Source organism: Diabrotica undecimpunctata, chromosome 7 (assembly GCF_040954645.1).
Source record: "Diabrotica undecimpunctata isolate CICGRU chromosome 7, icDiaUnde3, whole genome shotgun sequence".
Classification (NCBI taxonomy): Eukaryota; Metazoa; Arthropoda; class Insecta; order Coleoptera; family Chrysomelidae; genus Diabrotica; species Diabrotica undecimpunctata.
In genome coordinates this window covers 129,160,879-129,177,244 of record NC_092809.1, presented here as the reverse complement: position 1 = coordinate 129,177,244, position 16,366 = coordinate 129,160,879, and the positions used below count along the sequence as shown (strand labels likewise).

Below are 16,366 nucleotides of genomic sequence, written 5' to 3'. Positions count from 1 at the left end.
CTACAAACTTATTAAAAATTGATGAAATGAGGGCAAGTTTTTCGGTTTTTTACGTTCTTCCCTCGTAGTTTCGTCATCAAACCTAAGCGCTGTAAAAAGTACTAAGAACCGTTTTACTGACATGGTGCATCTAAAAATTTCTCTACCAGTACCATCGGTGGCGAATATCGAACTCAAATCTTCCGTATTGAATTTAAATATGGCTGAGTAAAATAACAAACCGATAAACGCTCTCAGTTCAATAATGTCTAAATCTTTTAGATCCGTTCTATTACTATCGGTATATTTCGTTCTAATCCTGGCAAGTTTTTCATTTGTTCTAAGAACAATCTCTTCTAAAATATCGTTTGTTATTATACATTCCCAAGCACTTTTCTGTAGACACAATTTCCCAAGAGACTTGGCTGACCCAATAACCCCAGGAAGATGAGAGATAATGTTGAAACTTCTTGTTCTTACATTTGAAGGTGGAGGGAGCTTCTGCAGTCCACTTGTATCGATTTTTGCCATAGTATATTCTCGAAGGGCCTGGAGTTTGTTGCTGCTCATATGGATCCGAGTCCGAATTAACCTTCGAAGGTACGGCATTTTGCGGGATATTACCTTCAACATCCAATAGAGGTTCCACGGTTTCCCATTCAATTTCTGAATCAGTTTCGTGTTCGCTGACATAGTCGGGATCATTGTCTGAGTCATCGTTACCGCTGAAATCAGTCTCATCCGCGTCTAGAATACTTTGAGCCCATTGTTCAAACCTAGGATCATCGGAATCCATTTTATTATATCGTGACAGGTTCATTTTCAACTGAAAATAAAAAAAACTAATTATTAAAAAAAACGTAACCGGTGAGGTGGGGTCACAGTGTCCCCACGGCGCAGTTATTTCCGTATAATTTGTAAATATTTACCTATTTGCTCACGACTATCCCGCTCGATATCACACAACACACTGACGGAAAGGTACTGATGCGGTCAAGTAGTCGCGCTAAATAAGCTAGGACGTATGTCACTTTAAAAATCTGTTGGGGCTCGTATGACCCCGCATCACCAGTTACGGGTTAAAAACGTTTATTGCATTTTATGAGAGTGTCTACAACATATTTACTAGTAGCTAAGTATGACTCTAAAAAAGTATGGAAAATTGTTTTTCCTGAGTTATGTTAAAAAGAACGTTGGCATATGTTTAACAGCACAACTAGGTATTTTACTTTGTTACATCACAATATTTTCTTAATATTATTCATCCTCATCATCTAAAATATCAGGATCCATATTAGCGACATTTTCCTTGCTAGGCAAATCTATATAAAAATTTATGGAAAACATGTGGTATCAATGTTAGTAGAGAAATTAAGTTTTCTTTTTTTTTTCTTTTGATATAGGTAAAGGTAATAGTGATATAACTGGGATGTTATTAGGTATAAAGGATGCCCTTCGTCTCAAATTTATTTTGTGAAATTCTGATTTGCAAGGTGTCTTTGTAAGAAACTATTCCAAATTCCGTGGAGGTGGTCGGTAGCAAGAGGGTATACCCATAAATCACTCTATTGCATTGCGATTTTGAGTGGCGATAATTTAAGATAATTGTCACCGTAATACGATACTGTACTCGTGTGTGTATTGGCGACACAAAAATAACAAAAGAAGTCAAATTCTCCGTACTTAAAACATAATAAATGAGATAGCCAGTTTAACAATTTTACGAAAAGCAGGAAGCAATATATTTTAACAAAGTCGTTAGAATACAGCATTGAATTAGATCACATTATAGTACACTAAAAGAAAAATATTAAATGTAAAAATATGAAAAGAAATAGTACATACTTTCCCAAACATATATATTATTATTATATATTTGGATTTCTGTTTTCTTTTTCTTCTTTTGTATTATCCCATGATCTGTATCAACTTCTAAATGGCTATGTCCGGTAACCATAAGTTTATGGTCGATTCTCTCTAACTGTAACTTATGTACAGCTCACGTAAATACAGAACTGACGTGAGAATTTCTATCCTGACCTCCACAGGTATCAGAGTAAAATATTAATCTATTAGGTAGGTTTGTTTGAAGATGTTTAAAGAGACAAGATGCAATCTGATTCGCTCCTCGAGTAGCAATAGTTTCATACCACACATAACATACTGCTCTTCCGGTCTTATTGTCATGTATGGTCAAATTGAACATCCAAAACTGACGTTTATAAAAAGCTACAGAAGAAGTCAATAATGGAGTCGGTAAACACTGTCGTAAATCAAATGTATTCACTTTTACGGAACTATCATTTTGATACATCTGTGTCATTTTTTTTTCGATTCGTAAGTTTGATCTCTGATTCTCATGTTGCGAAGTTATTTCAGTTTTGGTTTGCTCATCTTGACAAAGTTGAATTTGCATTTTAAACTTATCACAAGTATAGCATGTATCAACACGAGGTTTTTTGAAACATAAACCTAATTTGTTAAATTCTTGGCTGTAAATTTTTATTGAAGGGAGTTTGATATACGTGTCACAAAATAGTTGATACATTTTGGTGATTGTTAGGTGGGAAGGCAAATGCATATTTGATGTACTCTTTCTGATGTAGTGACTTTTATACGACGGAAAAGACAAAATATGGTTTTGGTTTTTTATTTCCTCATATCTCATATCATTAATATTTGTACCACCTACTGAAGACCGTTTTTTCATTGCCACGGTTTTTATAAAATTATCACTTTCGTCAAAAGGGTTTTAGTAAACATCCCTTACAAATAGCTTGACGCAGTCCATCTATTACAACAAAATATTTATACGTCTTCATACGAAATTTCTGTTTTTCAGGATCGATTGTGCGTTGTCTTTGGGTAGCTCTGTCTTCAATCTCTATTAATGATGACATGTAAGCAGCCCTTTTTGGGTAAACCCTATTCATTTTACAAATTCCCAATTGTCAATAGAAGCACGTGAAAGCCAAACAGGGTCGTACTGATCTGTATCATATGATTTTTAAAAATATTTACTTTTAAAACTATTAGTGTAAGAATTTCTTGAAATTTAATCATTATATCACAATTAAACTAAACTCTAAAAAATAACACGACCAGTAAATAACTTAACAATAACTAATAACATAAATATAACACAATATATTAACCTAAAAATCAACAATCAAGTTTGGATCTGTAACATGAGAATCTGTCTGGCTTAAGGTAATAAATTATATTTAATAGCCTCTTGACGAATGAGACGGCGAATATCAACACGTGCTCATATTTACTGATGGGAATTTGCTAAATGAATGTACTTTATGTATCTATTAGCCAATATTAATTGAATATCGCTTCTCTCTTAGTCAAAGGTATACGCTCCTTGCATTTCATGCGACATGCCAGCAGTTCTTTCATGGATCTATCAATTATAACTTTTCCTTTAAAAGTTTTATATGACCAGATATCTTTTCGTTTTTTTCTCGTGTTTAATGGAACAAAGACTCTTTTTTGTTAACACTGTCGGAGAGGTTCGTGAAGTCGTTTCATCACTTGAACTTGACTGTACTGATTTTATTTCTGGAGCTTGATAATGTGGATCTTGTATGGAATCATCACTTGAAAAATCCAAATCTGATGGAATAAACGTTTTCCCATGAAGGCCTGATGATGTTGAAGGATCATTCTCGATTAAATAACTGCTTGTTGATTGCTGATTTCGGTGACCTGAAAAATAAAACATCAATAAAAACCAATGTAGGAACAAAAATATTCATACGAAAACATAAAATATACATGTATTGCAATTTTATTACGGGAACGATAAAAAAAGTAAAAATATTTAACAATGATGAATTATTGATATCTGGCCGTTAAGGTGATTACTTGTGTTTTTATATTGATTTATAAAACTCCTATATATTGCTTTATTTAAACAAAAGTATTGTTATGCAATATGAATAGAGTTGGCGGCTTTTCAGTATGACAAATCATACTGTGCATTCTTTGATGTAGTTTTTATTAGGCGCCAAATAGTCACATTTGTAATATATACATGCTTTTAATTTCTTGTGCGTAACGTTAGCGCTATTTATGGAAAATTTATATTAAAGAGACACGCCATTTTAATAAAAGAAGTTACTTGTTTATAACTTCAAAATTTATCTTCTTTATCGAATTACGAAAAATATTACCGTAGTAGTCGACTGCGCCAGTAATTTTTTTACCGCAATCGAATGAATAATGACTTAATGAATAATTATAATTAATAACATTAACACTTAGTATCCAAGTAAGGGGTCGATATGTTCACCATTATTTTCGATGCATGTCTCATTACGTAAAGGCCGGTTTTCACGCTACGTCTTATTGTACGTTTTGTTGGATAGGACAAATCCTATACAATAAAACGTGGCATGTAAACAGCAAAACGTATTACAGACAAGTCGTCCGATCTTGACTTATTTGACGACTAGTTCCACTGCAGTTCGCTTCATTTTTCTTAAAAAAACCTAATAATGTCAGATTTGCGGCAATGCATCCACGATTTTCTCGGGGAATTTATTGAATTGTACAAAAGTTTTTAAGTAGTTCTGTTTTAAAACCAAGTAGATTGCATTACAGGTTTCAGGAATTATTTGGCTTAACGCTGGTTTGGATATTATGGTTGTGAACTTTAAGTCCTTGACGCTGCGTCCTGTTGTAAGATATCTGAGAGTTGCTGTGAGTCTTTCATGGGGTGTAATGGCTTTTCTTATGAGGTGTCTTATTTCAATATGTATGGTGTTACCAACTCTAGCAATTGACAATAGGCTGAGGTGTCCATTCGCAAATAATTGCGCCAGTCATCTGGTTCGCCTCTCAGTTCTTTTAGTAACGAGACGTGGGAATACTGGCTTCTTTTTAGAAGCCCACTCTCCTGACCATCTTGTCTTTTCCCTCCTCATCCCCTTTTTCATCAGTCATAGTATCGTTATGGTTGAAAAAATAAAAGAAAGCAGCCCTGTTTCATCCATAATAAAAAAAAACGGGTGTGACAGTCCAGTGGGACTGCCAGTGGAAGTACACTTCTATACACGCATTCGCCGTTACAAATTTATTTGGGAGTCAATCTGCACAATCATTACATATGTAATTCTATAGGTAAGACAGCAGAAAGAGAAACAGAATTAATAACAACTTACTAACAATGAAGGATTGAATCAATATTTTGATGAAAATGTATATTTTTATTTTCATATATGTATGAAAGGAGTTGAATGCAAAAATTTTTTTACACATAGTCTGCAGTAAAATTCATTGTTTATTTTGTTATTAATATAATAATACAATACAAATTAAACTGCAATATTCATAAGTATTTAAAAATGACAATAATATAAATAAAAAAAATACACTACAATACAGTGCAACATAATTCCAGATAATAATACAATACAAATTAAAATGCAGTATCCATAAGTATTTAAAAATGACAGTAATGTAATAATATGTATTAATAAAAAAGTCCTCCCCGACTGGGAATCGAACCCCGGTCTCCCGCGTGACAGGCGGGGATACTGACTACTATACTACCGATGACATGACAGAAATATATTTCAAAATTGACAGTTCTGGATCATACAGTGATTTATTGAGATTATTATTTTGAAATACAAAAGACTAATATAATTATGAACATTTAATAAATAAAAGAGGTTAGTCTTTGTATGTGGGTATATTTTATTTTATAAAAACCCTTAAAAGGGCAACATTACAAGCACGAACGTTTTCGGAACAACTGTTCCATCATCAGGTTAAAATACCTAAAATAAGTATAAACCATTTAATTACAGCAAACGTGGTTTAAAATTTTGACTAAGGTTAAAAACAATAAAATGGTTATACTTACAGGTTAACATGCCTGAGCCACCAAAATATTTGGGTAAAAACCCTTTAAAATGAAAAATGTTACCAAAGATTGTACATGATGTTTATAATATTATATGATGTTTAATATTTTAATTAGATTTTACTTCAGGTAACATACACCCATGCTTAAGTGAGTTCCAGTGTCCGGAGAGTAAACCTCTTCAAACGGACTACGGTTGGCAACTGATTGATGAAATACCCATGAACGGTGTCAAAAACAAAATGTCAATGAACCATGAAACAGTGTTAGTTAAACATTATATTACTACAGCCAAAAGATTAAAAAACTTTGATGATGTTAAAATGATAACAGCAATCCAGGTGTTGGGATTTAAAAATTTTTTTTCTATAATTATTTAATATTGGATATAAAAGATGTAAATTACTGGTGTTGTTGAAGGTCATGTTTAAGAGGATGACGTATGCATTAGGCAGCTTATGTTACTCTTTATCGTATGGAGTGTGGTCTAAAAGGTGTAATTTGTGAAGAATTAGCTGAAATATATGGAAATGTCCTTTTATGTTGCTTACATCTAGGACAAGGAAAAATAAATAGTATATATTTGTAGCTAATGTAAGACTTTTTATGTAGATGAAATTGTTTAATACTGCTAGTATCGTAAAAATTTTTAATATAAGTGAGTCCAATAGATTGAGAAAAAGTGATTGAAAATCTTCCGGCTGAAGGAATTAAAGTTATAATATATGTGATTAAATTTAAAAATTTTTGGAAAGACTGAGATCCTCAGAGACCTGGCAGGAATAAAAGTAAATGGAATGACTAAAGAATAAAGGAGAGTGGGTTAAAGGGAAATGAATGAGTTAATCAACAAAATTAGAGATGATAGAGGTCCTTCATGCTTAAAGCATCTAGCACCCTGAACAAAATATATTTTGGTTATATTAAATTCGATACATAAAAGCCTGAAATTTAATTTGTGAGTATGGTGTACTAAGTTGTTGACTAAGAGAGGGGGGAGCAATGGTTGATTAAAGGTGTAGGTAAAGTGGGAGAAAGTGAATTCTGATGAATTGCTGGATTGTGTTTAAATGTTTACTGAGTTTAGAACTAATGGGTGGATGGTAGATATATGAAAAGACAGAGAACTAGCAAAAGAAAAAAGAATGGACAGGAATATGGTGAAAACGTGAAGATTGTAAAATAATGAAATAGTGAGGTATAAAAGATATGATGTTAACAATAGGGGGCTGAAAAATTCTTTTGGAGGGAGTGTTGTGACAGTAGTGTAGAGAGAATGGTTGTTTTAAAAAGCAACAATTGTTGAGAAGGATTAAGGTGTTGACATTTATAGAGGAAGGACAGATGAAGAAGATGGGGTAAATTTGAGAAGTGTGGGTTATGAGAAGAGTTGTCGGTGTAAGGGTTGAAAGTCACGGTTGAAAGATACATGGCGATTAACGCAGTTGGGGCTTCTTTGCTTTTCCTTGACTATTTTAATAAATGATACAAAACATATCATATAAATAATAATATTAATAAATATTTTATTATATGTATAATATTATATGTATATATATCTTTATATAATATATAATATTAAATTATATATACAAAAGGAACATTTTTATATTCGAGAGAGGAAGAGAGAGAAAATATATCTTCTGTCTCTCTCTTACTCATTATCTTACATATGTAATGATTTCACAGATTTACTCCCATACAAATTTCCAACGTGGAGCGCGCGTATAGAAGTATATCTTCAAAAATCACTAAACAAACTTCACACAACTCAAGACTCTGAATTAGAAATGAGGTAGAAAACGGAAGGAAAAACGTAGTGTGTATACACTGGACAAAACTTACATTTTGTCGTACGTTTTATATGACCCACAAAACGTACAATAAGACGTAGTGTGAAAACGGGCCTTAAGATATATCGTCTCATATTAATTCATTATATAAGCTTAACATACTTTCCAAAAATATGGAAATTCGCTGAAATCATTATTATTCTTAAACCAGGAAAAAGCCCAATGAAGTAACATTCACTGCTCCATAGATTCGCCTTAGTACTTTTCTTTCGAAACATCCAAACATGTTTTCATTACTTTTTATTAGAGTCCAGGTCTCTGACCCATATGTTAGGACTATGATTGTTTTGTACAGTGGTATTTTTGTATTTCTCGATATAATTTTGGAATTTGGAGGAGATTGTGCCCAACTAGCATTTGTTGGCCGTGCAAATTCTGCGGTTTATCTAGTAGCAATACTAGCTGTAAATGACGATCCCATACAAGCCTTACAAAACTTGCAACATCATCTGGACATACTCAGTGATGGGTACACAAAATGTGGAACAAAAGTAAATAAAACAAAATCAACTCGAATAAGCCACAAGGAAACTAGATAGAACCTGGCCCAAATACCTACTTCAAAACTAAACCAAAATAGAATAGGATGAGACATCATTGGATGTCTCTCCTTCACGCCCCAAACCAGTAACACATTTACTTAATACTCTTTAGTAATGTAGTACACCTTGTTATTATACCCCATAGTCAATACGTTTGTTGCAATGTATTGGTGTCTAAAATAAAATAATAGGCTCAAAAATATTTTTAATAAATACTCAAAAAAATATAAACAAATAGGTACCTGCTAATATCAGAAATTAGCAAACATGTATTTATTAAATACTCCAAAAAAACAATAAACTCTGTTGTCAATATACTCATAACTAGAACAGATTACACCTCTTGAAATATAAAAAAGTCAATTAAACATAAGTTATCTCTAAAACTTCTCGAAAAATTAATAAATGAAAAGAACTGTGATCTATAATCTCGCAAGAAAACGTAAAAGCTTTTAGTTTCTGACTAAAATATAATACATAAAAGAATGACGACTAACATTCTTTTAATAACAGAAAAATACATTACTTTTCAATATATATTAAATGATATATGGAATAAAATTCTTTAATTACTTAGGCCATAAGACGTAATATATAAATACGTCCGTAATTAAAGGTAAAAGGAAAAATAGTCAATAAACTTTTTTGCACTCACGTTAAGAAAAGTCACTGGCTTTTGAGGATGTCATGTTCTAAAGCCAAGAGAAGAAATAGGTCGTTGGATTCTAAAGCCCTGAAAACAGGTGGATTCTGCAGATGGAGGCGATAAAAAGAAGTTATTTTACTCTCTTCGGCAAAATATTAACAAAGGAGGCTAGCCTCGAATGCGTGTCGGCATTGAAAAAGTGATCCAAATATAACTCTATACGGAAATAAAGTATTTCTTATTATTGGAATTAATTGAATAAACAAAGGCACATTCTTACCACAAAAATGTGCATTTCACCTCAATTAAAGAACAAATATTTACGTCACAAGCCATTTCGATGGAAGACTAAAAACGGACCAACGAAATAAGCCGTATTGCCTGCTTTTAAACTTTTAGAAGTTCGGGAAAAGCTAATTCCATATTGAGAGGGGTGTACGGTTGTGTTAAAAGTGGTGGTTTTGTTCCCATGAGAATATCTTAACCCTTTGACTTAATTTCACCAGAACTAATTTTGTATGAAAAGGGGAACTCGCAAGTACACATACTTGACGTATTCGGAGCGAAAAAAAATTTTTGGTTCAGATCCGTCAAAGTTTTAAATTTAAGACAGTAAACAACCAATTAAAAAATTTATTTTTTACAACCTACACTTTTTTCGTATTTGACTAGTTGGACAAAATTCTAAACGTATGAAGGAGCGTACCTAGATATAAGCGGCCCTGAAGTTCGATTCGAATTTTTTATGTGTCACTGTATTGGGTTTATAGTGACAAAATCGAATGTAAATTTGGACGTATCCGGTAAAATGTCCGACTATCGAATCGTCTGAACATTAGTGTTGCCCAAATGCAAAAACAAGACGAGACAGACAGTCTTGATCTTGCGCCAATACACCTGGTATTGGTCTTGGTATTGCGCTTCCGGTCTTGGTCTTGCAGCAAGAGTCTTGCAAGTCTCGCAGTTACCCATTAGCGTATCGCTATTTATTAAACGTTACTTTAGATTTTAGAACAACGTAACAGAGTAGTTAGATTTCAAACTTGAATTAACATAGCCAGAATAAAGACCAACCAAATTAATAAATATCTAAACAACTGACACCGGGTGTGGTTTGAACCCACGATCTAAGCGATCCTTACCTATGCTCTAACTAACTGAGCTATCTACCATGTTACACGGAAGTCAATTTGTTTCTTATTAACCTTTGCATTTAATAAGCTCACATGAGTTAAATATATGTAATTATGTGATAGGTACATAATATATGTAATTGTGTGATAAGTATATTTTTTCTTACCTGTCCACTTTTTCCAGCGGTTATTAAAAAGCTTGTGATAATTTGTTTTTTCAGGAAGAAATATTTATGATTCCTTTTTGTAGAAAGATATTAGATGCTTCCTTAAACTTGAAGTGTTTCTATTTTTCGTTTTTATTTCAACCTTTCTATTTTGGCACAATTTACACAAAGCTATTTGGAATGCACGAATTATTTCCAAAAACTTCGAATCCGTTCCGTCTGAATGGGCTGTTAGTTTCACGATATAATTGCCAAAACCTGCAACTTCGAATCCGTACCATCTGAATGGGCTGTTAGTTTCACGATATCAGTGACGAAGCCTGCTTACTTTATGAAGTTTCTAAACAACCACTACAATTTCTCTGGATGCACCTCCTTCAAGCATTCCAACTGCTTTTAAAATTCCTCCTTGCCATGATTTTTACAAAAACACCGAACAAGTTTATCGATATAACATTTAATTTGTTGTTTAAAACTCATACTAAAATTTCAATCGATTTCTAATTGTAAAATATAGTGTTCTTCAACTTCTAAATTTTCTTTGTTGATGTGTGTACGTTTAATTACTGTATTTACTAAAATATATTTACAATGCAAATTTTTTTAGGCGCTCAACTTAATAGGATTCATCTGTATCGAATGCAGCGGGTACTTAGCGACTCATTCAAGAGGAGCCTTCTTCAATTTCGTAGCTATGACTGGATTTTGGTTCACGGGCATCCTGTTGGCGTTCTACTTATTCCACCTCATAGAAAAATTCCACAGGGTGGCATGGCTGAAGATTGAATTCATATTTTGTGCCGTATGGACTGGTTTATATTTGATAGCGGCATCTTTAGCTGTATCGTTTCACCAAGAAGCCTATATTGCAGCCGGGGTAAGGATTTATTTTTGAAATATTTGAACTATTAGAAAACATTCCTAATAGAGATCTCCTACAACTAGTGTATCAAAAATTATAAGAAACTGATAATACAATCAAAATAAAGGTGCGGTTTACTATGTTACTATATGGTGACGGTTGCTTAAGTTCTGCTGGAGGGCGATAAAAATTAAGCTACGAAAAGTTTTCGCGTTACGATCAGTCGCGGGGCAATTTTTACGGAAATTGAAATGATTCAGTATTTAAGGTCTACCTTAAATAGGTAGATTCAGTTTCTACTGTTTAGTTTCTGAAAAATATTATATAAAATATTAAATAGTACTTTGCACGGAAGTGAAATCTTTTATTTTTTTAAAAATACTCTTTGGTTTGATATTTAGTACAATTTGAAATGGATTTGGAAAAATTAATTGAACTTGTACGCGGTGAAAAAAAATTCTATAACTACAATGATAGAAGAAAGGTATATTGTGAAATAACACAAATATTTAATCCGTTTGAAGTATATTAATTACACGAAATACATAGGAATTATTGTTGCCAATCAAGTTTCTCTAGCAGCAGATTGAAAAAATGTTTTAGTTATCCCTCACTTCGAATGCTAATAATGAATTATTTCCACCCTATGTAGGCAGACTAGTAAATTCCACGTCTTTTTTGTCTTTAGTTAATATACGCCCCAATAAAATTATGTAATATGCACGTAGTCAGTATCACCCTTTCTACAATTTCTGGTTGCAATTGGATTTTTCTATTATAAATTCGAAATCTTTGAGATAAAATTAAAAAGTCATTTTCTACCACCCTCCTATATAGGTCTGGATAATCAACATATTGAATATTCATCATCAACAAGGATTTCTAATGTTTATACGCCGATGACATCACCTGCAGCATCAAATTTTCGAAATTGTTATGAATCTTTTTCTCAGAATATTACTTTTGATAATGATAGAATAATTAACGTTACTTCATATTTCATGTTTGAGAAATAAATGAGTGATATCAATATTGTTGGGAGAACGGAAAACGCAGCACGAGAGGCGTACGTAGCATTAAAGGAAGCGGCTACAAAAATGGGTTTAATAATAAACACCAATAAAACAAAATACATGAAAATAGGTACGCAACCACAAACACTACGGCCACTTGTTATAGAAAATGACGTCATCGAAGCAGTTAACGAATTTGTATACCTGGGAACGCTCGTCAATACTGAAAATGACACTACCGCAGAGATAAACCGCAGAATTTGCACGGCTAATAGATGCTATTTTGGGCTTAATCTCCTTTTTAAATCTACAGTTATATCAAGAAATACAAAAGTAAAACTCTACAAAACAATAATACGCCCAGTCCTAACATATGGTTCAGAAACCTGGACTTTAACAAAAAGCAATGAGAACATGTTAGGATGTTTCGAACGAAAAATACTAAGGCGCATCTATGGAGCGGTAAATGAAAATGGTGTCTGGAGAAGACGATACAACTTCGAACTCTATAGGATATACCAGGAACCAGATATCGTAAAACACATAAAGATAGGACGTCTGAGGTGGGTAGGCCATGTAATGCGGATGGAGCAAATCGACCCAGCTAGAAAAACGCTCCTTGATAGACCTATTGGTCAAAGAAGAAGAGGAAGACCCAGAACAAGATTCCTAGATAACATCGATGAAGACATGAGAAATATGGAAATACGTGCTTGGCGGAGGAAGGCGATGGATAGGGACGACTGGAGAAAAATTCTTGGGGAGGCTAGGACCCACACAGGGTTGTAAAGCCAAAATGATGATGATGAAATAAATGAGTTAATTTTGTTAATAGAGACTTTTGCTTTTACTTACCTTAAACTTTAAACACACAGCTAATTTGTCTTTAGGTATTATGGCTTATTTAAATGTAGTATTTTGTTTTTTAATTAAAGGTCTAATTATATTTAAAATCTATTCAAACTGAATCCTATTCATTCTAAAATATCCATAATATTTTTCATCATCATTAATTAATTCTTTATTTAAAGTCCAGTATTCGCCTTCCTTTTTCCTTTCTTTTAGCATCGGATGTACTGCAAACCTTCTTACTACAGACTTGCTTTCCTCATCGTTAAGTAGAAGAGTAATTGCTCATAATTTTTTTCGCGAAAAAGCGACAACACATCTTCACCGGACATAACTGAAATGTCCTATGCGTGAAAATATAAACGCGCAGTCCCATTGCTGGACTGGAAACGTTACGTGCCGGAAACTATACGTGCATGATAATATGCACCCACCATATTACTACAATTATTGCGTGCGTTTGGTTTTAAACCTATAGCTTTAACACGTTGATCGCCATATAAATGAGCCAAAAATTTTCTTTTCATAAAACTCAATAAACTTATCAGTTACCTGGACGGGTCAAAGTCTCGGGAATAACATTTCTTTCTGGACTGCATAGCATCATTATAATTCCCTGGTTAAGATAGATAAGATACTTAGTTTGGTGGTGTCAGCTTCTTCATTCTTATTGTATTGAAGATTCTCGTTCATAAACTGTATACCACCAAATGAAAGACCAATAGACGCATCGAAGAAAGGAACACACGGAAGAAGACATAAGAATGTTGAAGGTATGAAACACGAAAAAGAAACAAAGGACAGAAAGGATGGAGGACAAGTAGATAAAATCAGGAAAATGCACGCGATATTGCAGAACTCAAATTGGGTTGATCACCACATAAAAATAATTTTCAAATAAAAATAAGTACATTATCCCTGATAACGCAAAAGTTGTATGTATTTATTCAACTAATGTGCTCTACTAGTTAAATAGATAAACACGAAAGCACCTGTTTTTTAAGTACTTGTATAAACATCTACAAATTAGCTATTATAGGAATGAATTAAATGATTAATAGAACTAATCTTTAGTAGAAATGTGATAAAGGATTTCACGATTATTTTGTTTTAGTATAATACGAGGGTAATAAGAAATTAACGGGACTTCAAAGTAATCAGTATCCACTTCAAAGTAATCTCTTTGGCACCATATGCAGTTGTTCCAGCATCGTTTCCACTGTTAAAATGATCTTGAGAGTTGTTGTTATTGTGGACTGATATTTAGTTTCTTCATCAAATTTTCTGTAATGTTTTCTTAAGTAATTCAAACTCTGATGGTTAAGGCGCTAAGGAATCACATCTACGTCATTTTTGTGCAAAAATACGCAGAATGAATTGGTGCGTTGTCATGGTGTAACACCCTGTTCCTATTTTGTCAAAGCTTCACTATATTCCTTCGCACAGCATCACGAAAATTTGTCAGTGTTTAAAGGTAACTAAAAATGTTAATTATTTTGTAGCATTTTTTGGTTCATACTGTTTAAGGTTTTAATTCACGTTTTTTAAATATCCTTAAGAAAGTTTTATAAGTATTCTAATTGCATCTTAGAATCTTCGAAAAGGAAACACTTGAATTCCGAACGAGAAGGTCTACTCTAGATGTTTATTTATATGTCTTAATTGCACAGAATAAAAGCAACCACGTCCTTTTTAAATCGTTTCGCGTCTAAAGGCATTAGAAAGTGGCTGTAGGCATTTGTCAAATGCCCCTGCCAGATTCCTCTAAGTCCAACCAATCACTCACTAGGCAGAAATCATGATAGCGGGACTGCGACTTGAGATCCATAGTCATACAACTGCATCTCGTTCTCATTAATTATACATTTTAAATTGTTTTCTCCATCATTTGTTGTAGAAATTTGTGGGCAACCCTAAACTGGCTTTTATTTTTGCGCCTCGATCAATATTCTCAGAACACACATGCAACCACAGTTCAATTTTTTTTACATGAACCAAATGAATTGTTGCATTTCTCGGCCATGCTACTAATGATTAGATGACGATTTTATCGTAATACGCTTTTCTCGTTTAGCATTATCTTCATCTGCTGACGTTCAATAACCGTCATGAACGTCTGGTCTTGGTTAAACCTCAACCACTCATGATCGCTTCGACCGCCTTAAACATTTATCCCCAAATTTCTTTTAAATAGTTTTAATAGAAGTTTACCTATTTAACAAAAAAGATGTTGCAAACACTTCCGTCTTTTCAAAATTTTGATTTATCTAGCAAAATATCAAAAAATCAGCAAACACGCAAAACTTATTCCAGAAAATCAGCTGTGATCTCCCGAAAATGAAGGTAATAGAGCATCGGAAAGCATAGCAGAACTTGGGATTATTCACGCTAAACGGTGGTGCCAACCGCACTGTGCAAAATACTCTGGAACTTAATGATCAGTCCTTGTATATTAAATGAATACATTAGTTGATGTAAAGAATTAATCATATTTGTAGGTTTATCAGTAAATATTATTCTGCCTACAAGCTTGTCTGTGTGCATTTCGATATGTAATATAATCCGGCAAGATAGACTTTCAAATAAAAATCCGATCAGGGATTTTATTTTTTTTTACCACAATTATAGAGTAGGACGGAGTTCATTTCTGGTAATTTTGGAGTACTCATTATCAATAGATATTTGTGTGAACATAAAAACATGTGCACCGTTTTTAATTTTCACGGAATTTGTTATCTTGAGATATGTCTCGTTAAATATTGGTTTCCTCAGAAGGATAATTTTAAACAAAAATATTTTATAACCCTACCAGTTGTTTTTTTTTAAGAAAGAGTTTGGTTGTTTAGGTAAAGGACACTATTAACTTATTTCTTTGTTCTTTATATGAAATTTTAAAATTATGGTTGAATTCTTTACGTACTCTAATTAAATAAATTATTTTTTCGTTGGAGGAAAAAGTTTTTTAAACATGGAAAGTTAACTCTGTTAACGATAAGAGATATAAACATAGCAATGTGTGATTTTTACTCTGAATTAAAAAAAGGTTACATTTTAAGATTTTATTGGTGAATTTGGACTGGGAATAAGAGACGAAAGGGTGGACAGACTGGCGGAAGCAAAGTCCATTTAAAGAAAATAAAAGCTTTACAAAATACACAATAAATTCCTTTCTAAAGCACCCAACTAGTATATATAAGATGATTATACAAAAATAAAAATTCAAGGACGCACAGAGAAAAATCAGAACAAAGATACCAGCAACTTAAGATAAATTGTACAACAATAAATGCTCAGAAATATAAGAACGACCGAGAATTGACAGATTTAAATTGCATAAAACACAAAGCAGATATTGCACTCGGGGAAGTACCGAGTTGAAATTATAAGTATTAATTTGTGATAAATAAAATTAATAATTGGGTGTGAATATGTAAATATTTATTA

General features: G+C 32.9%; 2 protein-coding genes across 3 annotated transcripts in view; one reads left to right on the top strand and one right to left on the bottom strand.

The window, feature by feature from the left end:
- Nucleotides 1-16,366, bottom strand: part of EMC4 (ER membrane protein complex subunit 4) — a 359,992-nt gene that overhangs the window by 35,826 nt on the left and 307,800 nt on the right. The gene's annotated exons all lie outside the window — the stretch shown is intronic.
- Nucleotides 1-16,366, top strand: part of LOC140445807 (CKLF-like MARVEL transmembrane domain-containing protein 4) — a 58,026-nt gene that overhangs the window by 29,063 nt on the left and 12,597 nt on the right. For both annotated transcript variants that reach the window (XR_011951444.1, XM_072538160.1), the window contains exon 3: nt 10,806-11,075. Coding sequence is in view for 1 of the 2 variants with exons in the window: in XM_072538160.1 (XP_072394261.1) it covers nt 10,806-11,075 (270 nt within the window). In the remaining variant the exon portion in view is untranslated. The remainder of the gene's footprint in view (nt 1-10,805; nt 11,076-16,366) is intronic.